The sequence below is a fragment of the Sander vitreus genome, chromosome 21, assembly GCF_031162955.1.
Source record: "Sander vitreus isolate 19-12246 chromosome 21, sanVit1, whole genome shotgun sequence".
In the NCBI taxonomy this organism is placed as follows: domain Eukaryota; kingdom Metazoa; phylum Chordata; class Actinopteri; order Perciformes; family Percidae; genus Sander; species Sander vitreus.
The window spans coordinates 23729373-23753357 of NC_135875.1; the positions used below are offsets into that span (position 1 = coordinate 23729373).

The window sequence follows — 23985 nt, forward strand, 5'->3', positions numbered from 1 at the left end:
GTGATGTAACCAAAAGATTTATCCTGGAATTCATTCAAAACTTGTATTTGTTTATAAAAGTAATTTTTAAATACATTTGACTAAAAGAGACAATTATATTGTTAATCTCAATTATTTCTGAGACAATGAATTGTACAGCAGCATTTGTAATTGTTACCGCTCTAAATATTCATATTTTGTGGTTGAACTGACTGTGATGTCTTGATCCCTCCCCAGCCCTGGAGGAGGCGAAGGATGTCTGCCGCTACCTGAGGCCCCTGCAGCGTCTGTTTGAGGACATGGAGACCGCTGAGTTCCCTGATGTCCGGGCTCAGATCGGCCCACTGATGCACACCGTGTGCCTGGTGTGGGCCACCTCCAGATACTACAACACCCCCGCCCGCCTGGTGGTCCTGCTGCAGGAGACCTCCAACCTCCTTATACAGCAGGTCAGCTGAACGCTCTGCTCTGTGTCTCGCGGCCATCCATCACAAGAGCCGGCTTTTCTTTGGTGTAAGCAGTCGTCACGTGGCTGCTGCTGAGATTTCTGGAAACGTTTGATTTTGTTCTTCTCAGCCATGAAGGCTCCACTCTTCATGCTAATGAATTCCTTATTGTTCTCTTGTGTTCCTTTTTTTGGAAACACCCTTTGTTTTTGCTGCCAGTAATGTATAGTGTAGCAGACATCCTGTCCCAGAGCTGGATTAACCCATCGAGCCCTGTTCACAGCCTGGGTCTGAGTCTGGGCCTGGGTCTGGGTCTGGATAGATCAAGGCCAGCTGTTTGCATCCAGTTATCATATAAACTTAGCACAAAAAATAAGGAAATTTGTGTTTGGTAGATTATTTCTCTGTTGTAATAATGCTTTTTGACAATAAATCTTATACCGTTGGAAAGCCTGTTTAGTTCCCTTTCAAATGGTGCTCAGTAGCAGCGCTGAGTATAATATGAAAAATTTGCCAAATCTTCTCTGCCAATGCCAAACAGCTTATTCTGCCATTGACTCATTTGGTGTTTGGTGGATTGGATGAGTCCGCCTACGGTAGTTGGATCGTAGGGTCATAGGATCGCTATGCTGACTGCTGATCCGATAGAGTAACACCTTTTGGTGGAGGCAGTGTGATGGTGTGGGGAGGCATCTCCCTCACTGGAAAAATGAGGCTTGTCATTATTGGAGGCAATCTCAATGCAGAGAGATATAGAGATGAGATTCTGCAACCAGTGGCAATCCCATATCTCCACAGTTTGGGACCGAACTCTATCCTCCAAGATGACAACACTCGCCCCCACATGGCGGGGTTTATCAGAGACTACCTCCAGAATGTGGGAGTGGAGAGGATGGAATGGCCTGCCAGCAGTCCTGACCTCAACCCCATTGAACACTTGTGGGATCAGCTTGGGCGTGTTGTTCGTGTCAGAGTGACCAACACAACCACATTGGCTGACTTGCGACAAATGCTGGTTGAAGAATGGGATGCCGTCCCATAGCAGTGTGTGACCAGGCTGCTGACCAGCATGAGGAGGAGGTGCCAGGCTGTTGTGGCTGTATATGGTTCTTCCACACGCTACTGAGGCTCCTGTTTGTGAAATGAATCAATTGTTAAATTGCCGATATGATTCGTTTCTTCAAACTTCAATCATCCAATCCACCAAACACAAAACGAGTCAATGGCAGAATAAACTGTTTGGCATTGGCAGAGAAGATTTGGCAAATTTTTCATGGGCACAACCCACATACTCAGCACTGCTGCTCATCCCACAAATGCATGTTCCTTACAAATGGGGCACCATTTGAAAGGGAACTAAACAGGCTTTCCAACGGTAAGATTTATTGCCAAAAAGCATTGTTACCACAGAGAAATAATCTACCAAACACAAATTTCCTTACTTTTTGTGCTAAGTTTATAAAGTAAATCCATGCATTGCCTCTGTGGTTTCCAGTGTAAACACGACAGAAGAGGCGGAGTGAGAGGATGCCTACTGCTCTCGGGAATGCACACGACTGTTTGTGGCTGTGGTGTAAAGTTGATAATCGTCTTTTTAGATCACTGTGTGACTAAGACAGTGATGCAGGACATTTTACCGTTGTCCGAGGCCTCAGAGTTGCCCCCCTTAGTAACTGTCTTTCCGCACTAATGCACTTTATATGGATAACATTGGCAGATTGATGGAATAGATAGAATTTTTTGAATTGTGGGTTTCGAGCTAGCGACCGTCTATTTTGCTGGCTGAAATGACAACTGTCACAAGCACATTTTGTCAAATTTGGTTTGCTAATCAACTGAGCTAATTTCTGTGAGCCAGGAGGAAACGCTGTATTCCTCTTACTTGTTTTGGAAGGAGAACCATGTAAACAGGTCTTAAATGAGCAATTGAGAGTTTCATACATTATATCATACTAGAAGCAGAGACGAAAGCTACATGTCCCAGGCAGGATGGTAGTACAATACAAATACACAATAGTGATGACACTGGGTCGCTGTCTGTGCTGCCCCAGGACAGTTATCGCTGTCACAAATGATAAAGCTTTCATGAAATGGGAATTATTAGCTAAACATGTTATCTGTTCCTATAACAACACCTGAGCTGTGCTGCTGTGCACCACCAGGCCCAGGTGTATGTCGCCCCAGAAGAGGTTCTGAGAGGAGAGGCTTCAGAGAGTCTCCTGAAGGTGCAGACCAGCCTGGACATTCTGCAGCTCTTCAAGAGCACCTACGAGGACCGGAGGGCTAATCTAAGCCAGTATCAGAGGAACGGGAGCTGTGTGAGGCCCTGGGACTTCTCCCCCCTCTTGGTCTTCTCTAGACTGGACCGCTTTATTAACAGAATCAGGACCATTAAGGCGAGTATGGAAACAGGATTCATAATAACCGAGACATGTCTGCAGTTGTTGCTCTGTGGATAGAGATGCTGAAGTTAAAATTGCCTTATTCTTTACAGTGAAACTGCACTTTAGCTTGATTGCCCTCCACTTTCCATGTTTATTTCCCCACAGGACATCCTGTTGACAGCTGTGGACCTGCTGAAGCTTGAGAAATTGGAGATTGGAGGCGTGCGAGGCAGAGCCCTCAGCCAGCAGGTCCAGCTGCTCCACCAAGAGTTCGTGGACACTTACCGATTGTTCACAGAGAAGCCCTATGACTGCCTGGACCTCGACAACAGGGTACAGAGTATTAGTATCACAGGCTGCATGGCGCTTTTGTTCACTTGCCTGCTAAAAAAAATTAGGCTGTAGTTTTGTAGAGCAACTTTAAAGTTCAGATCATTTTCACAAAGGTTTTATGAAATACGCTGAAAACTTCTCAGTACATACTCTTGATTTCTCAGGCTGGCAAACACCACCACAGCCTGGTGTGCCTCTGCCCAAATGAAATGAAGTTTTTTCAGTGCTTATTGTTGCTTAAGCAAGAAGTTCCTTAAGTATAGCAGTTAAAGCAATTTACTTAGCGTGTAAGAGGCAGCCAGTGCTCCCGCTGGATGGCTTTGAGTCAGTGAGATGTGAAAAGGAATGTGCTGTGCTGGCTCTGCGTTAGCTGGTGTGGTGTTTAGCTGAGCTATCTGCCCTGCAGGAGTATGAAGAAGACGTGAAGGAGTTCAAACTGAAGGTGGATGACACAGACCGTAGACTGGGAGCCATCTTCTGTCAGGCCTTTGAGGACGCCTCTGGACTAGAGCACGCCTTCAAGGTCTGAGAACCTAATCTATCTCTGCTTCTCTCTGTCACACACATGCATGCACGCACGCACACACACACACACACACACACACACACACACACACACACACACACACACACGCATTCACACATATTTATTGAAACTTATCTGACTTCTGCAGGTTCTGGATATGTTTGGAAGCCTGCTGGAGCGCCCCTTAGTTGCCACAGATGCTGTGGCCAGATACCCTGTCCTCGTGTCCCTGTTTGACAAAGAGCTGGACTGCTGTAAACGCCTTTACAACAAACACATCCAAACTGCAGAGGAGCTGGGTGAGCAACACTTCACAGAGAGCCGTATGAGTGAGCAGTGCTTCTGCAGAGTGTCAAACCAGTTTGCTTTAGGCATAAATCAACATTTAGATTGTGAAGATGAAGATTGTAATGTTTAGGTAAGGATTAGAGATGAGCGGGGCTAATTTAGGGCTTTTTCACACCTGAAAGTCCGAACCAAGGTCCGGACCAAGGTTCATGTTTTTGTTACATTGCATACATTTGATCCGGTAAGTTTTGGTTTCACACTGCAGTTATGCAAGCGCACTAAAGATCTAAACGTGACAAAACTACATCCTGTCGTCATCACATACGTGAGCTGCGTCTCCAGATACTTATAATCAATTGGTTTGTAGACAGGCGTCCCCATCCTCTCGTATCATCTCTCTGTGTCTGAGTTTTTTCAACTGACTGCTGCTCTCCCCTACTGCCGCAGCTCTTTTTGTTTTGTTGTAATGTTGAGAAGCAAGACACAGGAACTTTCTTTCTGGAGCATTTATTCAGAGACAAACGGAGACCTGCACTGTACATCTACTACCACTTAACAAGTAAACTGCTGATGTATTCTCAGCTCTGCTGGCAGACAGCTGTCTGCTCTGAGCGCATTCACCGTCACACACTCTCTCATGTAGCCTACACACTAAGCACCGAGCTATTCCTTAAAGAAGTATCCCCGGTCTTGCAACGCGAGGAGAGCCTGCCAGAGCTTCTTGTATTTGGTCCGAAAGTCTGAACCATCCAAAAAATGCTTTCACACTATAAACGAACCGGACCATGGTTTCAGTTTGGTCCGGACCGAGACCACCTCTTTTTATCGGACCAAAATTTGGTCTTTTGATCCACACCGTGGTCCGGGGGAGGTTTCACACCTGTAATTCTGGTCCGGATCAAACTGAAAAGTCCGAAAGTCCGGACCAAATGAGGTAAGTGTGAAAATGCCCTTAGTGTGGCTAAAGCAAACATTATGCAGATACTTTGTTCAGGTTATGAGATGCATAAATGCAGTGTCTCTAAACATTGAAAATAACATAAAAAGGTCAGCAGCAACGTGTCTGTTCAAAAGGAACGCCCGCAATTGAACGAGCAGACTTTGTGCCTACAATGCCATGCTCTGCATTTCATACATGACGCAAAATGATCATGATTGCTGAAATCTTTATGTGCGTACACTATTGAACGTGTGTTTGAAGGAGGACACAGTTAACCCTGCTGGAAAACTGATTACAACGTTGTCTGCTGCCTTCGAAATCTTTTGAATGTAGTTTTTTCCAGAGGCAGAAATGTCGGAAAAAGATATTTCAAAACTTGGGGATATATAATCAAAACCGTCTTTGTGAGTAGATAGCACGAGAGGTAATGTGTTTTTTTAAGTTTGAGTGAGGGGTTGCCCCGAGGTTTAACCACAGTGTCGAGCATTGTTTCATGTCCTTCATCTGTCTCTCTGTCTTTCACTTCCTGTCACTCACCTTTATACCTAGATCGCCTCAGGGACACTTTGAAAGGGCACATTGGCTGTTGAATGAATGAATGAATGAATACATGAATTAAACCTTAATTGCCCTAGGGGAATTTGCTTTGCATAAAGGAATATGAAAAGAACATCAATTTCCATTCATGACATCAGATAACATAAAACATAAAACATAAGCAGCATAAAAAGCATCAGTAGAGATTAAACCTGGGATGGTTTTGATTTTAAAGACCCTACACACCCATAGTTTATGTTGTGTTAAGTTAAGTGTGTGTGTGTGTGTGTGTGTGTGTGTGTGTGTGTGTGTGTGTGTGTGTGTGAGTGAGTGAGTGATTGATTGCATCGGTTAGGGCGGGAAAACTTACCCTGGTCCCAGTCTTATTGGTACATTGACTTTTCTGATCCAGCATAGCTTCACCAAACTGTAACTCCAAACTCAAACTCCAACAGTAAGTGATGCCTGTTGACCCCCCTCCCCCCTCCCCCCCCACCCCACCAGGTTGGACTCCAGTGAATAAGAATATGCCAGCAGTAGCTGGCGGGCTGAGATGGGCCCAGGAGCTACAGCAGCGCATCCAGACCCCCTTCTCCAAATTCAGACACCTCTCCTACCTGTGAGTCTCCAACACAGCAGATTGAAAAAAAGAATGTGGGCTGGTGATGGTGCAGTGGATATGACACATACCTTTGGTGTGGGAGATCTAGGTTCAATTCCCACTGTGATACATCAATCAATGTGTCCCTGAGCAAGACACTTAACCCCTAGTTGCTTCAGAGGCGTGCAACCTCTGACATATATAGCAATTGTAAGTCGCTTTGGATAAAAGCATCAGCTAAATGACATGTAATGTTGGTGTGGTCATGCATTCAGGGTTGCTCTGTCAGCTGTTTTAAAGGCCTCATTAAAAAGGTGTTATATATAGGTAAATAAAATGTTTTGGCATATTGGCCACTGGGAAGATCGTCATGGGTTATAAAATGCCATCTTCTCTGCAGGTGCTTGGAGTCTGCAGAGGGAGCCAGCGTCATCCACAAGTATGAGGAGATGATGACACTACTGGACAGGTGTGTGTGTGGGTCCTATCTCAGTGTATTACACTACATGTCACCATGCTCAGGTGTATGTATTGCTGAATAAAAAGAAAAAAGGAAGATTAAACAGTGACAGAATAGGATGCCTCCTTATTGGACTGTAAATATAAAAAACAACATGAATCAGATATTAGCTCCGTCTCTGACATGTTTTTTTTCTGTAATTTCACACCAGCGCTGTTTTCAAACAGAACGGTTGTGATTCCGTTAGTTGAGTGCATAACATTTATGAAGAAGCCACTGTGGAATAGCACGAGGACATGCAGCTCCAGGCTTGATTTATGTTCTCATTACTGCGGCGCTGCTCTGCAGATTATCCCGCAGGACTCCCATAATCCCATGTGCTGTATCGCTGCTCATTGATGCCAAGTGAGAAATGGCCTTTTAGAACACATCCAACATTAGAACCTGCAAGAGGAAACATACTATTGGGGGGGAAATGCTATTTGTATAAAGCTGTATCAAGTCAAGCTGAGCTGCATGAGAATCAGAGAAAGATTTCTATACTTTTGAAGAAATGTCCTCATACAAAGACGAGAAACATCCCACACCGTGAACCTGTTTGGCCCTTTGCCACAAAACCTCTCTAAGGTTACAACTTGATTTGAGGGGGTAATGTAAGTATCATGACTAGTAAACTGAGATTTTGGATCCTTTTGAATCATCGTCATTTTGCATCATCACTACACTTCATAAGCAAGGCAAAGCAGCTTTATTTGTACAGCACATTTTAGGGAGTTAGTTCCAGATCTGTGGAGTATAGAAAATACTGCTTCTCCATGTTTAGTTCTGACTCTGACAGAAAGCAGAGCTGACCCAGACCACCTGAGAGGTCTGGAGGGTTCAGAATGGAGCAGCTGATCAGAAATAAACCGCTCAGTGCTTTATAAACCAACAATACTATTGAAAGAAACCAATTCTCTGAGAGACAGGAAGACAGTGGAAAGACTTCAGAACTGGCCTGATGTGATCCACTCTTTTGGTCTTAGTGAGGACTGGAGCAGCAGCGTTCAGAATGCATCAATAAAATGTGATGCATTGCATTGTGGGACTGTTAGCAGAAGGTACTGTGCATGCCATGGACACCACTTGCTGCAGGCCTTTTTTAGAGCTAAGAGTATTCTTAGTGTTATGTTACTAAAATTATGTATTAGTAATATAGTCAGTGGACGTCTTTACAGGTATGGTGATATAAATGTAGCCAGAAGTACAGTATGTGAGTCAGTGTTGTAAATGAGATGCACATCAGTGAGCACACACAGATGCACCTACACTCACACCCAGACAAACGGCCATTCTTTATGCTTTGCACGCTTAATAACCCTCCTTCACTTCCTGTTCCCCAGCCACAGTGATGGGATGATAAACAGCACCAGTTCTTTGCCCTCACTTTACTCCCATCAGAAATTAGAGCCCTTGTTATGCTGTAATAATCATCGCCGCTTCCTCAGATGAATGCCGCCGTTATTATACATATTCCAGTCAGGAACAGGACGGGCATGCTCACTCATTACCCCCGCAGACAAAATGCAGCATGATTTATGGCCGTGACCGAGGCATTTGATTGCCTCTGCGTCTGCGGTGCCACTATCAGGAAATGAAGCTCGCAGCAGAAATCCAATAAGGAGCACACAGTGCGCACTGAAGTTCTCATCATAATCGTGGCTATTTACAGATTGATATAGCTGTACGAGCCCTGACATATTCTCTGTTTCCCAGTCTCTGGCAGATGATTCAGCATTTAACCCCCCCGCTACCTCTCCCTGTAGTGTCTGCTTGATATGGACCAACCTATCATGCCTCTCATTCTGTTTACAACCTCAGAGGATTGGGAAATGTCTCAATCATATGCCTTTTAGCTGCTCGTTTTATTTGCTTATGTTAATCTCCATAATGCGTGCTGTTTTCACGCCCGTGGCCTGGTGAAATAAAAGTCCCAGGCTCTTTTAACAGGAATATGAAACAAAGTTGTACCCTGGTGGGGGAGGTACAAACTGTTTTTCTGTGATAATAACTGGTGTTGTATTGTGTTCTGTGTGTTTGGTGTTCCAGATACTCCAGCAGCCTGTATGAGACATGGACAGAGAGTGTGGGTGAGAGTTCTCAGTACAACCTCAGCCTGCCAATAATCTGCAGGGACCAGGCCACTCAGTTGATCTCAGTCAACTTCAATCCGCAGGTTTGAAGAAGAGAAACAGGTTGCTAGATGTGTCACTCACTTCTGGAATCCTTTAAATAGCTGGGACAGGATCTGAGTGATTCATTAGTTTGGTGATAGATCTTGCTGTAAGTGTGGTACACCTGCCTGCAGCTGCACCAGACAGTATAAGTCTTTCTTTTTAATTAGCTGGGTCAGTATTTATATTTTTTATTTTAAAGCCCTAATGTTGGATCACGCTGCCCTAAAGAAGTGCTAACCTACATCTCATTTATCTTTAGTTGGAAGTTTTCTACCGCCAACAGCCAAACTCTTATTAGTGAATGTTTATGTTTTTTCTGTGATCAACAATTTTTCTTTTATTTTACAACATACAAAACAAACTTGAACACCCTTCCGTCATCACCACCCACCCAGACAAAAATCAAGAAAAGATGACACAGTAACTGCAATATGCCAGACCATTCAACAAAATAGTAACAAAACAGACAATAACCCATAAACCAAATAAACATCATAAGCCTATCATACAGTCTCTCCCCAGCACAAAGCTTCTTAGGAGCCCTCCAGAAAGTTCAGGTACTTTCCCCATTTTCTAGTATAGACATCCAATCTGGCAAACTGTTTATATGAAATTTTTCCAAACGCCGCCACCCTGGCCATCTCACAAGCCCACTCCTGGATTGACGGCACCCCTTCATTCTTCCATCCTCTTAAAATAATCTGTCTGGGTCCCTGCAATCTGACATAGGTTATCTTGTATCCCTGTAGAGAATATCATGTTTTTTAAATCTTTTTTTATTGTGGAGTTGGACCTGACAGTAACAATGTTGGATATTGGCAAAACACTATTGACAGCCTGTACTGATAAAAAAACGTAATCTCTAATTTGTCGTAACTTTCAGTGAGTGCTTCTAATTTCCCTTTGGCCCTGTTCCCAGCTGGCGTCAGTGCTCAGGGAAGTGAAGTACCTGGAGACGGGGCGGAGCGAGGCCATCCCTGACACCGCGGTGCAGATTTACACCACCAGGGGGCAGCTGTGGCAGTATGTGGCCAACCTGGAGCTCACCGTGGGCCGATACAACAAGGTTGGTTTAGAAACGGAAAAAAGCAGTGAAGAGAAGCAGTGTGTAGGATTTAAGGGGATCTATTGACAGAGATGGAATGTAATATACCAGGGTTTCTGCAGGGTCTAAAGGTTTCTAAAATTTCTAAATCCAAATTTTAGACCTTAAAGCAACACTAAAGCACTTTTTCCGCTTCGGTCCCCCTACAGGTTGGAAGCGGAATTGCCCATTGCCGCTGTCGTAATGTCTCATTATGTCTCATTCGAACTACAGATCCGCTACCCGACCGATGGCAAACTTGCATAATGTAATGTAATGGACAATTCCGCTTCCAACCTGTAGGGGGACCGAAGAGGAAAAGTGCTTTGGTGTTGCTTTAAAAAGTCCTAAACTATTAAAGTATTGTGTTTTAGGTCTTAAAGCAACACCAAAGCACTTTTCCTCTTCGGTCCCCCTACAGGCGGGAAGCGGAATTGTCCATTACCGCTGTCGTATGTCTCATTTGAACTACAGATCTGCTACCCGATCTGGCAAACTTGCATAGTGCGGTTATAGCCGATAGAGGGCTGCAAAGCGAATGCAGAAGTGCCGTTCACCTTGTTACGAGTTGATGAACCACTGAAACGATTTTGGAAACATTATTTTAAGGTACAAAAGAATCTTTGGTGTTGCTTTAAAGCTATAGTGCGTAGTTTATGGCTCCCCCATGAGGAATTCTAAGTAATGACAACAACACTGTTGGCGCATCCACATGATACAAGCCATTCGTGATCGCACTATTAGTCAGTCCAACTAACTATTGAATGGACTGCCAAGTTAGTTGTATGGACATGTGAGGATGAATACTCATTGTTCTGAGGACAGCCTGACGTCTCGTTCAGTTTCAACTTGTCCTACATTTTGGTTCTTAACAAGATATTGTAAAATGTAAGTTAGACATTTATCTGCTTTGAATAATCATGCTCCTCAGGGCATTATCTCAGTGATTTTGTTCTGCCTTCAGCACCTCCCACTGCTCATATTTGTTAGCATAACAGTTCCATGTGTTTTACAATATATCTGGAATCCACACTGACCTTTACCTGCAGCACCATTCTCATGTTCTGTATTGTTGTCGTAGTAACGTCTTCCATCCATTCATCACTTCGGGATTGTAAAGAGCAGTAGACCCTTGTGGGGCTGCAAATGTTTTTCTGCTGTCTGACACTATTTCAGAAACGTCAAAATCATGGCGTAGATCACTTTTACTCAACCAAACTACACTGATTGCTGTTTGACTTGTATTCTGAGTAAGGCTGGGTGATAGGGAGAAAATCAGATATCACGATATTCTTGACCAAATACCTCGATATCAATATTGTGGCGATATTCTAGGGTTGACAATCGGCGCTTTAACAAAATATCGTCACACTTAGATTTTAGATAAATAATTATCAGTAATGTGGACATAATGTCTAAGTGGGGAAATAGGCAAATAATAGAACAGCTAGAACAGTCTGGTAAGTTCAGAAAAGTACATTACTTTACTGTAATGCAGCCTTTAAAACCAGTAAAAGACAACACTTATGTCATATCACAATATTACGATATCCACAATCTAAAACAATATCTAGTCTCATATCACGATATCGATATAATATCGATATATTGCCCAGCCCTAATTCTGAGATGATGCTAATGAAGGTGTGTGTGCATTGTGTGTGCATTCACTTAAGGACTTCAATGAAGGAGTTAGCAGGCTGCATAAATATGCTTCTCTTTGCCACGGACACTAACAATCACATTGTTGTATTGTTGGTATTACTGTAATGGGAACTGGGCATGGGGACAAACTGGCATTTTCTATAATGTAGCATGAAACAAGAGCCATCACTGATGTGATGAACTCCCAGAAGACAAAGCTCAACCAAACGCATCGCAGCTACCTCAATGAGATGGTTACACTCCACATATACTGCACTTCTCATTGCTTCATGTAGCTGAAAATCACGGCAACATGGAACGAGCTTGAAAGGCCACACAGAAGTTAAATTCAAATGATATTTCTAATCCGTGCACAATGGATGGGATCTTTCTGGGAATTACTGGAATTGTTGGGTCTTTGTATATTATAGAGTGTGGTCTAGACCTACTCTATCTGTAAAGTGTCCTGAGATAACTCTTGTTATGATTTGATACTATAAATAAAATTGAATTGAAATTGAATTTCTCTCTGTCTCTGGCTGCAGGTGATGCACTCTGTGCTGGACGTGGAGCATCCTCTGGTTCAGGGCCAGCTCAGGGACATCGACGCTCAGCTCCAAAAGGCCCAGGAAAGTCTGAACTGGAACAGCCAAGGTCAGGACTCTAACTGATAATTACCAGATACTCCGGGTTATTCTGGAAGATGAGTAGGATCCAAGTAGGGGTGTAATGGTATACTGAAGTCACGGTTTGGTTCATACCCCGGTTTAGGAGTCACGGTTTAACACAACGGGATCTGTTTGTTTCCATGTATTTAGAACAGACGGATAAAGAGTCAAAGACAGACACAATCCTCCTTCTGGGACTGAAGGGACATTTTGTCCTCTAGCAACTTTGGTAAACTATTTCCATTATAAACGTCAGGAACGCAACACGTGTGTATCATACTGTACAAACAATGAACACACACGCGACGTAGAGAGCCAGTCCAGCTCTGTGACTCTCTTCCTCCTCCACTGTAATCATGTTTCCATCTAATTGTCAAGGGAATTTTAAGCGAACTTTTAAAATGTTGCAAAAAAGAAAAGAAAAAAAGGAAATGCGAATTAGAACTGTTTCCATCAACTGGTTTAGAGCGAATAAACTACACTACGTAAAGTGTAGTTTCGTCACAAGTTGACGTTACGCATGGTTGTGGATTGCAAACCGGTTTGCTAAATCAAAGAGTTTAGAAGCTAAGTGCTTTGGCTAAATGGAGAGAGGTAACATTGTACAAGTTGGCCACCTGTGCAGAATACAGGGTTGTGGCAGAGACATTTGGTGTCAGCGAGACAACCGTTCACCGCTGTGTATACGCGGTGTGCAGGGCCATACGACGTGGCTGAGGCACAGGCTATGGCGCACCGCAACTCCACTACGCACCTTGCGCCACAAGTGTATGGCGCCCTGGATGGGACCCCTATCCCATCCGATGGATACCGGGACTATAGTCATGTGAGTTACATGTTCGTTACGTCACAACTTATTCGGCAAAGCTGTTTCCATCTCCCATTTTACGCATTAACTCCTTTAACAAAAAAAAGAAGCAAAAACCACCTCAAGCGAGCGTTAAAACATTTTTGCAAATTTTAGGACGTTTTTTCGAATTTTGCCATTTCCATCAATATTTTGTAACGCGATACTTCCAAACTGCGCATAAAAATACGTTGATGGAAACATGACTTGTGTCTGTCGCTGCTCTGCTGGAGCATGGAGCATGTAGCACACAGTGATGTCACTGTGGACCCATGCAAACTGTTGTTTGTGTTTAAAACAGCAAATGTAATAGCTATCAGAATACATACTCTATATGTGTTTGCTATAGCAATACATAGTGGTCGAGCTGATATTTATTTATATGAAAATTCACAGATTATTATTATTCCTCTTTCATGTGTAGGGCATTGCAGGCTGCTCTGAGATGTAACATGAATAGACAGCTTTGCATTTGGAAAAACATATACAAAGTAATAAGTGTTGTTAGCTTCTTTGACTCCAGAGGCCTGTACTACGAATCACGATCAACATGCCCTGGATTGATTTCAGTTACCCGGCTTCACCTAACCTAACAACCGCGGTCCTGCATAAGCTGTCACGACAGTGGTTAACAACTAGTTCATTCAACCCAGGGTTTCCCAATCCAGAGACGCGCGTTCACATAAAAGAGGCGTGTTTGCACAGCATGACCAATCGCAAACATCTACCAGAGCCACATATTTTAAATAAGAAGAGCAAACTATAATTCTACATAAATATGAAGAACACAGACACGGTTTTACAGGCAAAACGCAATACAGTCGCTGCTTCCTAAAACAGGAAGCAAAGCTGGCAAAAAAATTGCCGACGCTGTTATACGTAAATCACAACGCTTATCAATATCACTTCCCCATCAGTCAGGCACAAGATCTGACCATAATTACACTTGTGCTTTCCATAAACTGTCGTTGCTTTAGCCTATTATTTCAGTTGCAACCCTGGCAGTGGAAGTGATCGTGAGAATAAATAAAATATATAAAAACATAATTCAAACCAATGTGCGCATTGGCAACACACTGCTCAAGAAGCTGACAAATAGCATATGCGTAATTCTCTGCACTGAAATCTTTCATAAAAATACCAATCAGGGAATGTTAACAGGGTTGTCGGTCTCTAAATGTTTTAACTTTTCTGAGCGCAGCTCTTTCTCTCTCTCCGCGCACCGAGCTCCACCTGATCTTCTAAGAACGGTGACGCCGTTATCAATCGAGTATTGATTGGTCAGTAGGCGGTGCTTTTACATAGATTGATCTCTAATCTCCAACATAACCTACACCCTGGGTTGAACCTTAAATTACCTCGGTAACCCCAAATCTTGCTTTGTAGTACAGGCCTCTGGATTCTGTTTGTGGGGATAAACTCACTCATTAGTTATTATCTGCTGTGTGTGTGTGTGTGTGTGTGTGTGTGTGTGTGTGTGTGTGTGTGTGTGTGTGTGTGTGTGTGTGTCTGTGTGCATTCTGGATACCTATGGAAACTTGTGAGGATTTATTTGGTGAAAGTAAATGTGTCTGTGTATATCTTCTGGCCCTGACCAGTACTGGATTATTCAGGGTAAATGGATTTGAAGTGAGATTCCCACGTGTAGGCATTTTAAAGCTGAGAACAGTTTCACATGTGGATTGACATCGTATCAAGTACATTACTTTTTGTACTGTATGTGGCTCTGTCTGTCTGCCTGCCTTCCTGCCTGTCTGTCTGTCTGTCTGCCTGTCTATCTGTCGGCCTGTCAGTCAGTCTGTCTGTCTGACAGTGACGCCAGCAGTCGGCACTGTTCCCATTTATGCAGGAATTTTAACATATTTACATCCTGTTCCATAGGAAAGAAAAAGCTGAGAGAGTCACCTGTCAAACATCTGTTTTAGTCACACACCCTATCCCACTCCCATATTTCTCTCCCTCTGCCCTCTCTCCTCCCTGACCCTGCAGGCGTGTGGCAGTACATCCAGGAGGTGCGAGACTCGATCTGTGACCTGGAGAGCCGTCTCCAGAGGACCAAGGACAACGTGGAGGAGATCCAGAGCTGCATGAGCTCCTGGGCCAGCCCCATGTTTGACAGGAAGGAGGGCAAAAAAGACGCCCTGCTCAGTCTGGAGGACAGGGCCGAGAGGGTGGACCGGTTCTACAGTCTGATACGCTCCTCCGGAGAAAAGATCCACTTCCTGCTAAAGGTGATTTAGAAAAGGTTTCCCTGTGGTGGTGTGTGGGACCTGTCACTCACATTCAGGGTGCGATTTGTGAAAAAAACTGAGGGGGGGGATGTTTTCTGATCATGCACAACAAAACAAAACATGCAAGAACTAAATCCCCCTTCCAATACCACCATGGATATACCAGGCCAGCCATGCCAAAACACTTATTTATGAACTTCAGTATTCAATGGAAAATAATCTCAAAATGAAATAGACCAACGTGGTGTCAATATGAAGCACAGCGCTTTCAAGTTGAGTTCACTTTGCGGCGAAAACAAAATACTTTCACCCAGGAAACGTTCATTTGTTCCTCGGGAGTGTTTTAATCCAAACCACCATCTTTTTCCTAAACTTAACGAGTTGTTTTGGTGCCTAAACTAAACTGTCATTGCTGCATAGGTGCCTGTAGCTGGCTCACAGTCACCTATTGGCAGCTAAACAGCTGCTGCTGGTACCTGGCGTCCCGGAGGTCTGTAGAGGCTAAATACAACCGTTACACAAATCGTTCTATGGCACTATAGAGACTATAGACTTAGTTTAAAATACTTCTAAGTAGCATTGATCACTTTTGGGGGGGGTATATTTTGTCAGCATCGGGGATAAAAATAATTCAGCAGAGGCAGGGCTATGTAGACCAGAAAGGGGGATATCCCATGCATTTCTTAGCCTGCTCCCATTGACAGTTATGTTTATCTGTGGTGGAGAGGACGGTCCGGTGTGAGTGTCAGGCTTTGTCATGTCACAGAGCAATCTGGAGCTGTTCCAAGCCGAGCCGGCCTCTGACCAGTGGAAGGCCTACATCGAGTACATCGACGACATGATCATTGATGGATTCTTCAACAGCATCGAGTGCTCTCTCAAGTTCTTCCTGGATAACACAGGTAGGACAATACAACCACTCTTAGTCTCTGGAGTGATGTCACTGGTGTTACTACTGTTGTCTCACAGCCACAATGTTGCCGGCAAACCAAAAATGTAATATTCAAAAATTATTAAAAACATCCTCATCAGCCAGCACTGACTTGGACAGTTTCCTAGCAACACTTCCTCAGGGGTTAGCGTGTCAATTGGGTGTCTGACTCAATTGGCTGTGGACATAAAATAGATGTGGACTTGGTTGCTGGCATGACTTTTGTCAAGCAGTTTAGATGCACTGGGATGTGGTTCAAGATTTGGTGGGTTGTTGCCAGACTGCTGCTGTGTCCAGTTCTGCTTCTGCATGTTCTCTCAATCTACTCCTACTCCGTCTGTTTCTTTTTCCTCTCCCCCTGTCGGTGGTTCCTTTCTGATGAGGTTCTGAACTGAGTGAACTGATAATACGGTATGTGAGAACAGCCATCCTATCCAGACTAAAGAATTAGCCTTCAGTCCCGTCTTTTTTAAAATACTATTTAATACAATTCTTTTTTATATTCATCTCAAGATTTGCCACAAAGTAGGGCTGCACAATTTATTTATTTTTATCGTCACTGCATCAACTTGCACAATAAACACATCGCAAAATACCGAACACCGTCACAGCCAACGGAGAATCCCTTCCCTCCATGTTGTAGCAGCTGCGATGTTACATCATGCCTGCTAAATTATTAGCAAAGACCCAAAACTCAGTGACTCAATCTGTCTGATGAAATAAATTGGACTGGAAATGGACATAGCTCAACTGAATAGATCAATATAACCTCTTTGCACATGGTCTACTTATTCCCTTGTTCTGGAGCTTTTGGTCACATTGCATGCTCTTCATATGACAGTGGTATGTGTATGTTAAGTAATAAGGAAATGTCAATTATTATGACCAACCCATGCGTTTGACTGGGGTGGTGTTCCTTTCTTCCTTTGGCTCCAGACCCAAGAGCAGCCACCGCCCCCCTGTTTGAGGCTCAGCTGGACTTGAAGGTTCCCGACATGGTGTTCGCTCCGGCTCTGGAGTTTGGGGCGGGAGACAGTTTCTTCGAGCTGGTGGAGGGCCTCATCAATGATGTGTTCAGAATCTCCTCCCTGGTGCCCCGCCTGGCCCAGCACAGCCCCTCCCCCCACTACCAGGTACTGCCGCTGTGATGCAGCCTCAACTCTCAACTTTATTTTGTCCCCGGAGGGCAATTGGTTTTACAGCAAGGTATACAGTACATGACAAACAACATAGACTTACAATACAGAAGGAGATGGGGGTTGACCTAAATACCAGTGGGCTAGAAGACCAACAATAGTCAGTAGTCACTGACTTTCACCAACTTTGATATTTCCCAGTGTACAAAGCACAGCATCAATAACATCTAAAAATAAAATAAATATAAGCAGGAGAATGACGAAATAACTACAAATACAGACAATAAAGTGGTAAGTGACCAGGCATGTTAAATACATAATCAACGTATCTTCCATCATAACACAGGCTGACATGGAGGACATGGCTGATCTAGCAGACATGCGTCACCTCCTCATGGATCGCGTGCAGGGCGTCATGGCAACGTGCTGCGAGTTCCGCAACTCTCTGGAGCGCTACAGCTACCTGTATGTGGACGACAGGAAGAAGTTCATGCGTCAGTTCCTTCAGTACGGCCACATTCTCAGCAGCCGGGATGCGGAGCTCTATGCTGACGACGGCGTCTCAGAGAGCCCCCCGACGCTGGAGAACTTTAGAGAACAGGTGGACGGGTGGGTATCGGCCATGTCTGTGTGTGTGTCTGAGCTCCTTTTTTGTTAGGGCTGCCCTCTCGGAGTCCATCAGTCGACTAATCGGCTGATTTTGGTCTCAGTAGGCTGAGATTTCTTTAGTCTATTAGTAATTTTTTTATGCTTTTTCATGCAGAATGTTTTATTTCCAAGAAACTTGTGAGCACATCTCAGAGATTTTACGTGGTGCTTTTGCATGATTGTCAGTGGAGGAAATCAGTTTTAAAGATCTGTAGAATAAATTAACTACTCAATTAGGCTACATTTACATTGCTACATTTTGGTTTAAAAAGGAATATCTAACCCCTGCTCTGGCGTTACCCCCTCTCATTCCCCCTGCTCTGGCGTTTCCGAGCCCCTAAACCGGAGACATTTGGAAACTCTTCTGACCCGTTTTGGTTTGGAATCTGCGGGGTTGTGTTGCAGTCTCAACGACTGCAAACGGAGACCTTTGGCAACACCGACACTGATGCCAACGTTTCTCCTCCTGATTGGGTCTTATCGGTCACGACGTCTCGTTCTCTGAGACTAAAGCTACTAACGTAACCATGGCAACACAACTAGGCTTCGGATTTAGAATCAGTACTTTTGTTTTAAGTGAAGATGCAGTTTCGGTTAAAGAACAGGTTACTTATCTGACTGGGATGTTTGTCATCCTGCTGCAGGTACGAGAAGCTCTACGAGGAGGTGCACGGTCTGGAGCCAGTGCACGTGTTCCACGGGTGGATGAGGGTGGATGGCCGGAGCATGAAGAGTGCCTTGCTCAACATCATCAAAAAGTGGAGCTTCATGTTCAAACAGCACCTCATCGATCATGTGACCAACAGGTGGAGTCAGGGCTTCTGTTGCTGCAGCCTCATCTGGTCTGCTAGGACCACTAGCTCATTGTGGATCATGTTAGCAAACTTTAGATGGATATTGCAGTGATCTGTAAGGCCTGGGCACAGCAGCAGTTTTCATTGATAAAATACAAATATGCAAATGAGGCATTATCTTATTGAATATTTGGTAATTTGCATAAATGTCCAAAACATTGGACATTGGATAAAGCCAGGTTTAAAAAATCTTGTTTAACTTTGTTGACAAATTAGCTTACAGTCAATGTTTTTTATAAAGTGAAAAACAGATAATATGAGCAATGATGCGAAGTCCACCCTTATCCCACCTGCTGTGTCAACTGCCACTCTACCGCAGAAATTCTGCTGTGTAACCTAAATGAGCGAATTATGCTAATTACTAACATTGCCCAAAATGCAACTTTTAGCAACCGAGCTTAATTTAATCCACTAGGGCTGTAGATGATATTATAATCATAAAAGTTCATAGGAAACAACATTTCTCGGTTTCGACGCAATTTTGCTCGGAGCCACTATGTCAGGAGTAGAGATTGTCTCGGACGCGCAGCAGCAGACTTGTAAACAACTTAAATGTTTATTATGTTCGAAGTTCGTTCTGTTACATATCATAGTCACGACCACGGTCAAAAAACTGTGTCCCTTCTACTCCAAATCTTTTCCACCTTACCACCTGTATAGGTGATCAGCCAAAGTAGGCGGAGCTGAAACTCCATATCCGTACCCTAATCACAAATCACCCGTGACAGACAGAACCAGGCAATATCATAATAAACCATAGTTAATTATACTAACAAAATATGAAATAACATAAAATATCATAAATGGCCGGCAGTATCAGACAATTACAATAATAAGCACGGAGCCATCATCACATAAGTTAATTTCTCTTACAGTTTATAGTCCATATATAGTCCATATTCTATGGGCAAGAAAATGCCATAGTCCGATATCCAAAAAAGGAAAAAAATGTACCTGAACATCCTGAACCTGTACAGCTGGACATCTGGCTCCTTCATGGAGGGACGGGTCAAATTCAAGATTGCATCCAGGGTTTTCTTTTGGACATAATACCTTGACCTGAATACCTGAATTAATTTATAATTAGGGCTGTCAGCATTAACGCGTTAATCGCCATGCGATTAAGGGCCGACGCGATGCGATTAATTTTTTTTAATCGCATTTATTAATTTATTTTACACTTCACTCGGCTTTGTGTCGTGCCTAACAGGCTACTATTTTGACCCTTTGCAGCACCGTTACTTATCATCAAGCTGCCACTTCCTCGTAACACATCCTGCTGCTGCAGGCTGCAGGCATGATGGAGAAAGACAGCAGCAATGAAATCCTGAATGGCGCTTCTACGGACGGCTCGTAGACAAGTCGAAAGCCATATGCACATTGTGTAAAGCTGAATTAAAATATCACTGAAGCACATCAAGCTTGAGCTACCACCAACGGAGCTAAGCATAGTAGTTCAGTTAACGTGATGCTACTCAGGCAAAGCACTATTTTGGAGAGTGCTACTTGCCGACCTGTGGATGAAACCAAATCCCAAAAAATTACTACAGCTCTTGCGAAACGGGTGGCAACTAACTGCAGACCTGTCAGCATCGTAGAGGACTCAGGTCTTAAAGACTGCGGTTGGCAAGCTCCTCAAGAGCCACAGAAGACATTCTGGTTTCACATGTCCAATACTCATCATGGTGCATAACTGATCTTAATTGTGTCTTTGTATGTTGAATTTCTAATAAGTGTCCCCGTAATGATCCCTGTTGTCTATACCCAGTCTGTCAGATCTGGAGAGGTTTATCAGTGTGGCGGAGGCTGGCCTGACCCAGCAGGTGGAGGAGGGGGACTATGGTGGCCTGGTTGGGGTACTGGCTCACCTGCTGGCTGTTAAGGAAAGACAAAACAGCACAGATGCCATGTTTGAGCCGCTGCAGCAAACCATCGGCCTGCTGAAGCTCTACGAACAGGAGTTGCCTGACGTGGTCTACAAACAGCTGGAGGTAAGGATTGATGGGGAGTCATTTAACTAGCACACATTCTTTCAGCTGAGACAGAGCCATTTCTCTCACTTTTTCATTGTGTCTTCCAATCACCAATCTCTGTTCTGTGCTCCCCCTCCTGCCAAGCCATAACCTGTCACTCCTGCCGTCCTTGATTTTATCCCCCTCTCTCCACGTCTATGCGTCTGTCTGCAGGGGTTGCCAGAGAAGTGGAACAATGTGAAAAAGCAGGCTGTGTTAGTCAAACAGCAGGTGGCACCTCTGCAGGCCATCGAGGTAGCCAGCCTGCGACGGAAGTGTGCTTCATTCGATGTGGAGCAACACACCTTCAGGGAGCACTTTCGCAAAAACGGGCCCTTCAGGTACAGGTTTTTGCCTCTGACAGTTTGTTTGGAAACACTTTAATTTAACACCCCATGTATCATTTATAAGCATTATACAAACACTTAATACATGGTTATTAACACTATAGTGTATTTGTTAGCAGAAGAAGAACACTTTTAAATGTTTGTATAATGTATATATACAACCAGGGCTGTAGTACTTGAGTCCGGACTCGAGATATTTTTCTGTTGTCTCAGACTTGTCTCGGACTCGTCTTGGACTTGTTGGTATTTGGACTCGGACTCATCAAGTATTCTTGTTGGTCTCGACCAAGTTCAGCACTATATGCTTCTTTTCTAAAGTAACTTCCTCCTTCAAAACAAAACCATTGATGAAGCGTGCTCGTTCAGGAAACCAGTATTAGTTTAATTTAAAATCCATCTAGAACGGGCATTGAGATTGGTCGCCTGGTATACGCCTGGCTGCATCATATACAGTAGGCTACCTCAATCATCAGGTATCAATCTGTTTCATTTTGGCCACAGACACAATGTCAGAGAGCACTTTGTTCTATGAATTCTTCAGGACAAGTGATAAGTTCAAGAATGGGAACATGGGAACATCCCCTTTTTACAAAACAGGGCTATCATCGAGATTGACAGAGCACACAGACTCTACAGCAAGGGCACAACGACACATACTCTGATCTTCAGGTGTTTGAGATATCAGGACCGCCAAACAATCCTTCAGGGGGCGAGACAAGTACAGCAGAAAGGTCCGATTTGTGATTCCGAAGCAACACTACGCTTTAAGCCTGACTACAGTGCATTCACTGTCCAGCGGCGCCAAGAATTTATAGGAGCACAGCGCAAGCTACATGCTAAAGGCGTCTCAAACTTCCTTATTTATCCGGCCACACTGAGAGTAACTCACGGAGGGCAGAGTGCTCACCTTCACTACAGCCAAGGATGCGGACGTTTTCGCGGGAGCTGGACAGGGAGGATGGTGCGACATCCACACGGGCCGCTCCGCTGCTGGACCAGGTGCCGCTGTCGGGGCCGGAGGATGGCGAGGGGACTCCTCGTCCCGGGGCTGGCGCACTCAGCGGCTATGGACTAGCGCTGGAGTACTGTACAAGTACAAGGGGGGGGCGGAGTTGTGCGCAAGCTGCGTTTGATGCAGCCACGTATCTTACAGACAGGGGAGCGGGTCTGCGGTCTCAGAGGGTTAGGGGATTTATTTTATTTTTCATGTTTTTACCACACTTTGCTTAGATCTAAATGTACACGTGTACATTTTGAAGATGGCTGAGCTTTCAATCCTTCAAATGGGCCGATCAAACGAGCTAAATTCCTGGACTATTTAAGAAGGAAGAACATAGATGTGGTGCTTATGCAAGAGTCACATTTATGGAAAAGAGATTGTAAATTGTAAATTGTCTACAAAATAAATACTTCAAGGTTGCTGCCTCATCTAGTGATGACACCAAAACCAAAAAAATGAGCACTCACCATAGACAAAAATATTAAAGATCTATCAGGCAGGATATCTTATATATGTACCATGATAAGGAGTAGGAAAATAGCCTTTCTTTCGGTATATGCACCGTCTACATATGATGAAAGCTTGTTCCCGCACCTAACCAATGCATTGCTTTCTCTCAATGAATTTTCACTAATTATAGGGGGAGACATGAATGCAGTACTCGATTTAAATCAGGATAGATCAGGGGTCAATCACACCAAAGCCCAAAAACACATATCAGACATGTTTAAAGCAGTTGTGGAATCTCACCATCTTACAAATATATGGAGGATGCACAACCCTACGCTAGTAGGATTACACCTTCTTTTCCACGTCACCTCACCCACTCCCGCATTGATTATATGTTGTGCTCCAGTGAGCTTAAGGCAATGTTCCACACGATAGCAATAGAACCAGCAATTCTGTCTGATCACAATGCGCTGATAACCACATTCTATTGTGATATGTTAGGAGAAAGATCTAGGAGTTAACTCCCTTCTCCAGAACACAGCCTTTGATGCAGAATTTAGGCATCTAAAAGATTTATTAGAGATTTCACATCTTCCTTTGCGGTCAACTTGAAGAGGAAAAGAGAGGCAAGGAGTTGGAAGAACTCTGTAAATCCCTAGCAGTCTCTTAAGACATGTTTTTCTAAATCTACACATACTCTTCTAGTCAAAAGTCGAACAGAGCTAAATGATCTGCTAAGAAGGAGAGCTGAATTCATAATGCAAAAGTGAGGTGTGAGGCAAAATTATTATTTTAATGGCTGTAAACCAAGCAAATTGCTTGCTCTGAAATTAAAACAAAGCGAATCCAGAGCTACTATGAACAGCATCCGCACGGACCAATTAACAAATCCTAAGGATATCAGTGCCAATTTTCAATCCTTCTATTCAAAGTTGTATGAGTCCTCCTGCAACTCAGATCCGACACAGTGCCAGGAGTTCCTAAAAGAACTAAACCTGCCTCTTCTTGACCCAGAGGAGGCAGAAAAACTGGGTCAACCTATAACGTTAGAGGAACTTAAATCAGCATCAAAAACAGTTAAAAAAGGGAAAACGCCAGGGTTGGATGGAATCCTATCAGAACTTCTTTTACAGTATTTTGACATATAAGACCTATCATCTTACAAGGCTTAACCTCAGCCATAGAGAAGGGTACTTTCCACCAACAAACCAACACTGCGCTAGTTTCTGTCATGCCCAAAAAGGACAAAGATCTTTCGGATTGCTCAAATTTCAGGCCCGTCAGCCTCATCGGGACTGATATTAAGCTTTATTTCAAAGTCTTGGCTCTCCGCCTGGAGCGCTTTATTGAGAAGCTAGTCCACCCCGACCAATCAGGTTTTATACCAAAGCGTCATGCTGCAGACAATATACGCAGACTATTT

General features: G+C 43.9%; 1 protein-coding gene across 1 annotated transcript in view; it reads left to right on the forward strand.

Annotated features, from left to right (window-relative positions):
* The window catches only part of dnah9 (dynein, axonemal, heavy chain 9), a 157409-nt gene that overhangs the window by 8429 nt on the left and 124995 nt on the right, over positions 1-23985 (forward strand). Inside the window, exons 5-21 of the mRNA XM_078279756.1 lie at positions 217-428; positions 2588-2821; positions 2975-3142; positions 3549-3665; positions 3817-3967; positions 5938-6052; positions 6435-6503; positions 8583-8709; positions 9630-9776; positions 11984-12092; positions 14943-15184; positions 15951-16086; positions 17052-17248; positions 17598-17860; positions 18544-18705; positions 20522-20744; positions 20940-21106. Coding sequence (XP_078135882.1) covers positions 217-428; positions 2588-2821; positions 2975-3142; positions 3549-3665; positions 3817-3967; positions 5938-6052; positions 6435-6503; positions 8583-8709; positions 9630-9776; positions 11984-12092; positions 14943-15184; positions 15951-16086; positions 17052-17248; positions 17598-17860; positions 18544-18705; positions 20522-20744; positions 20940-21106 — 2839 coding nt within the window. The remainder of the gene's footprint in view (positions 1-216; positions 429-2587; positions 2822-2974; positions 3143-3548; positions 3666-3816; positions 3968-5937; positions 6053-6434; positions 6504-8582; positions 8710-9629; positions 9777-11983; positions 12093-14942; positions 15185-15950; positions 16087-17051; positions 17249-17597; positions 17861-18543; positions 18706-20521; positions 20745-20939; positions 21107-23985) is intronic.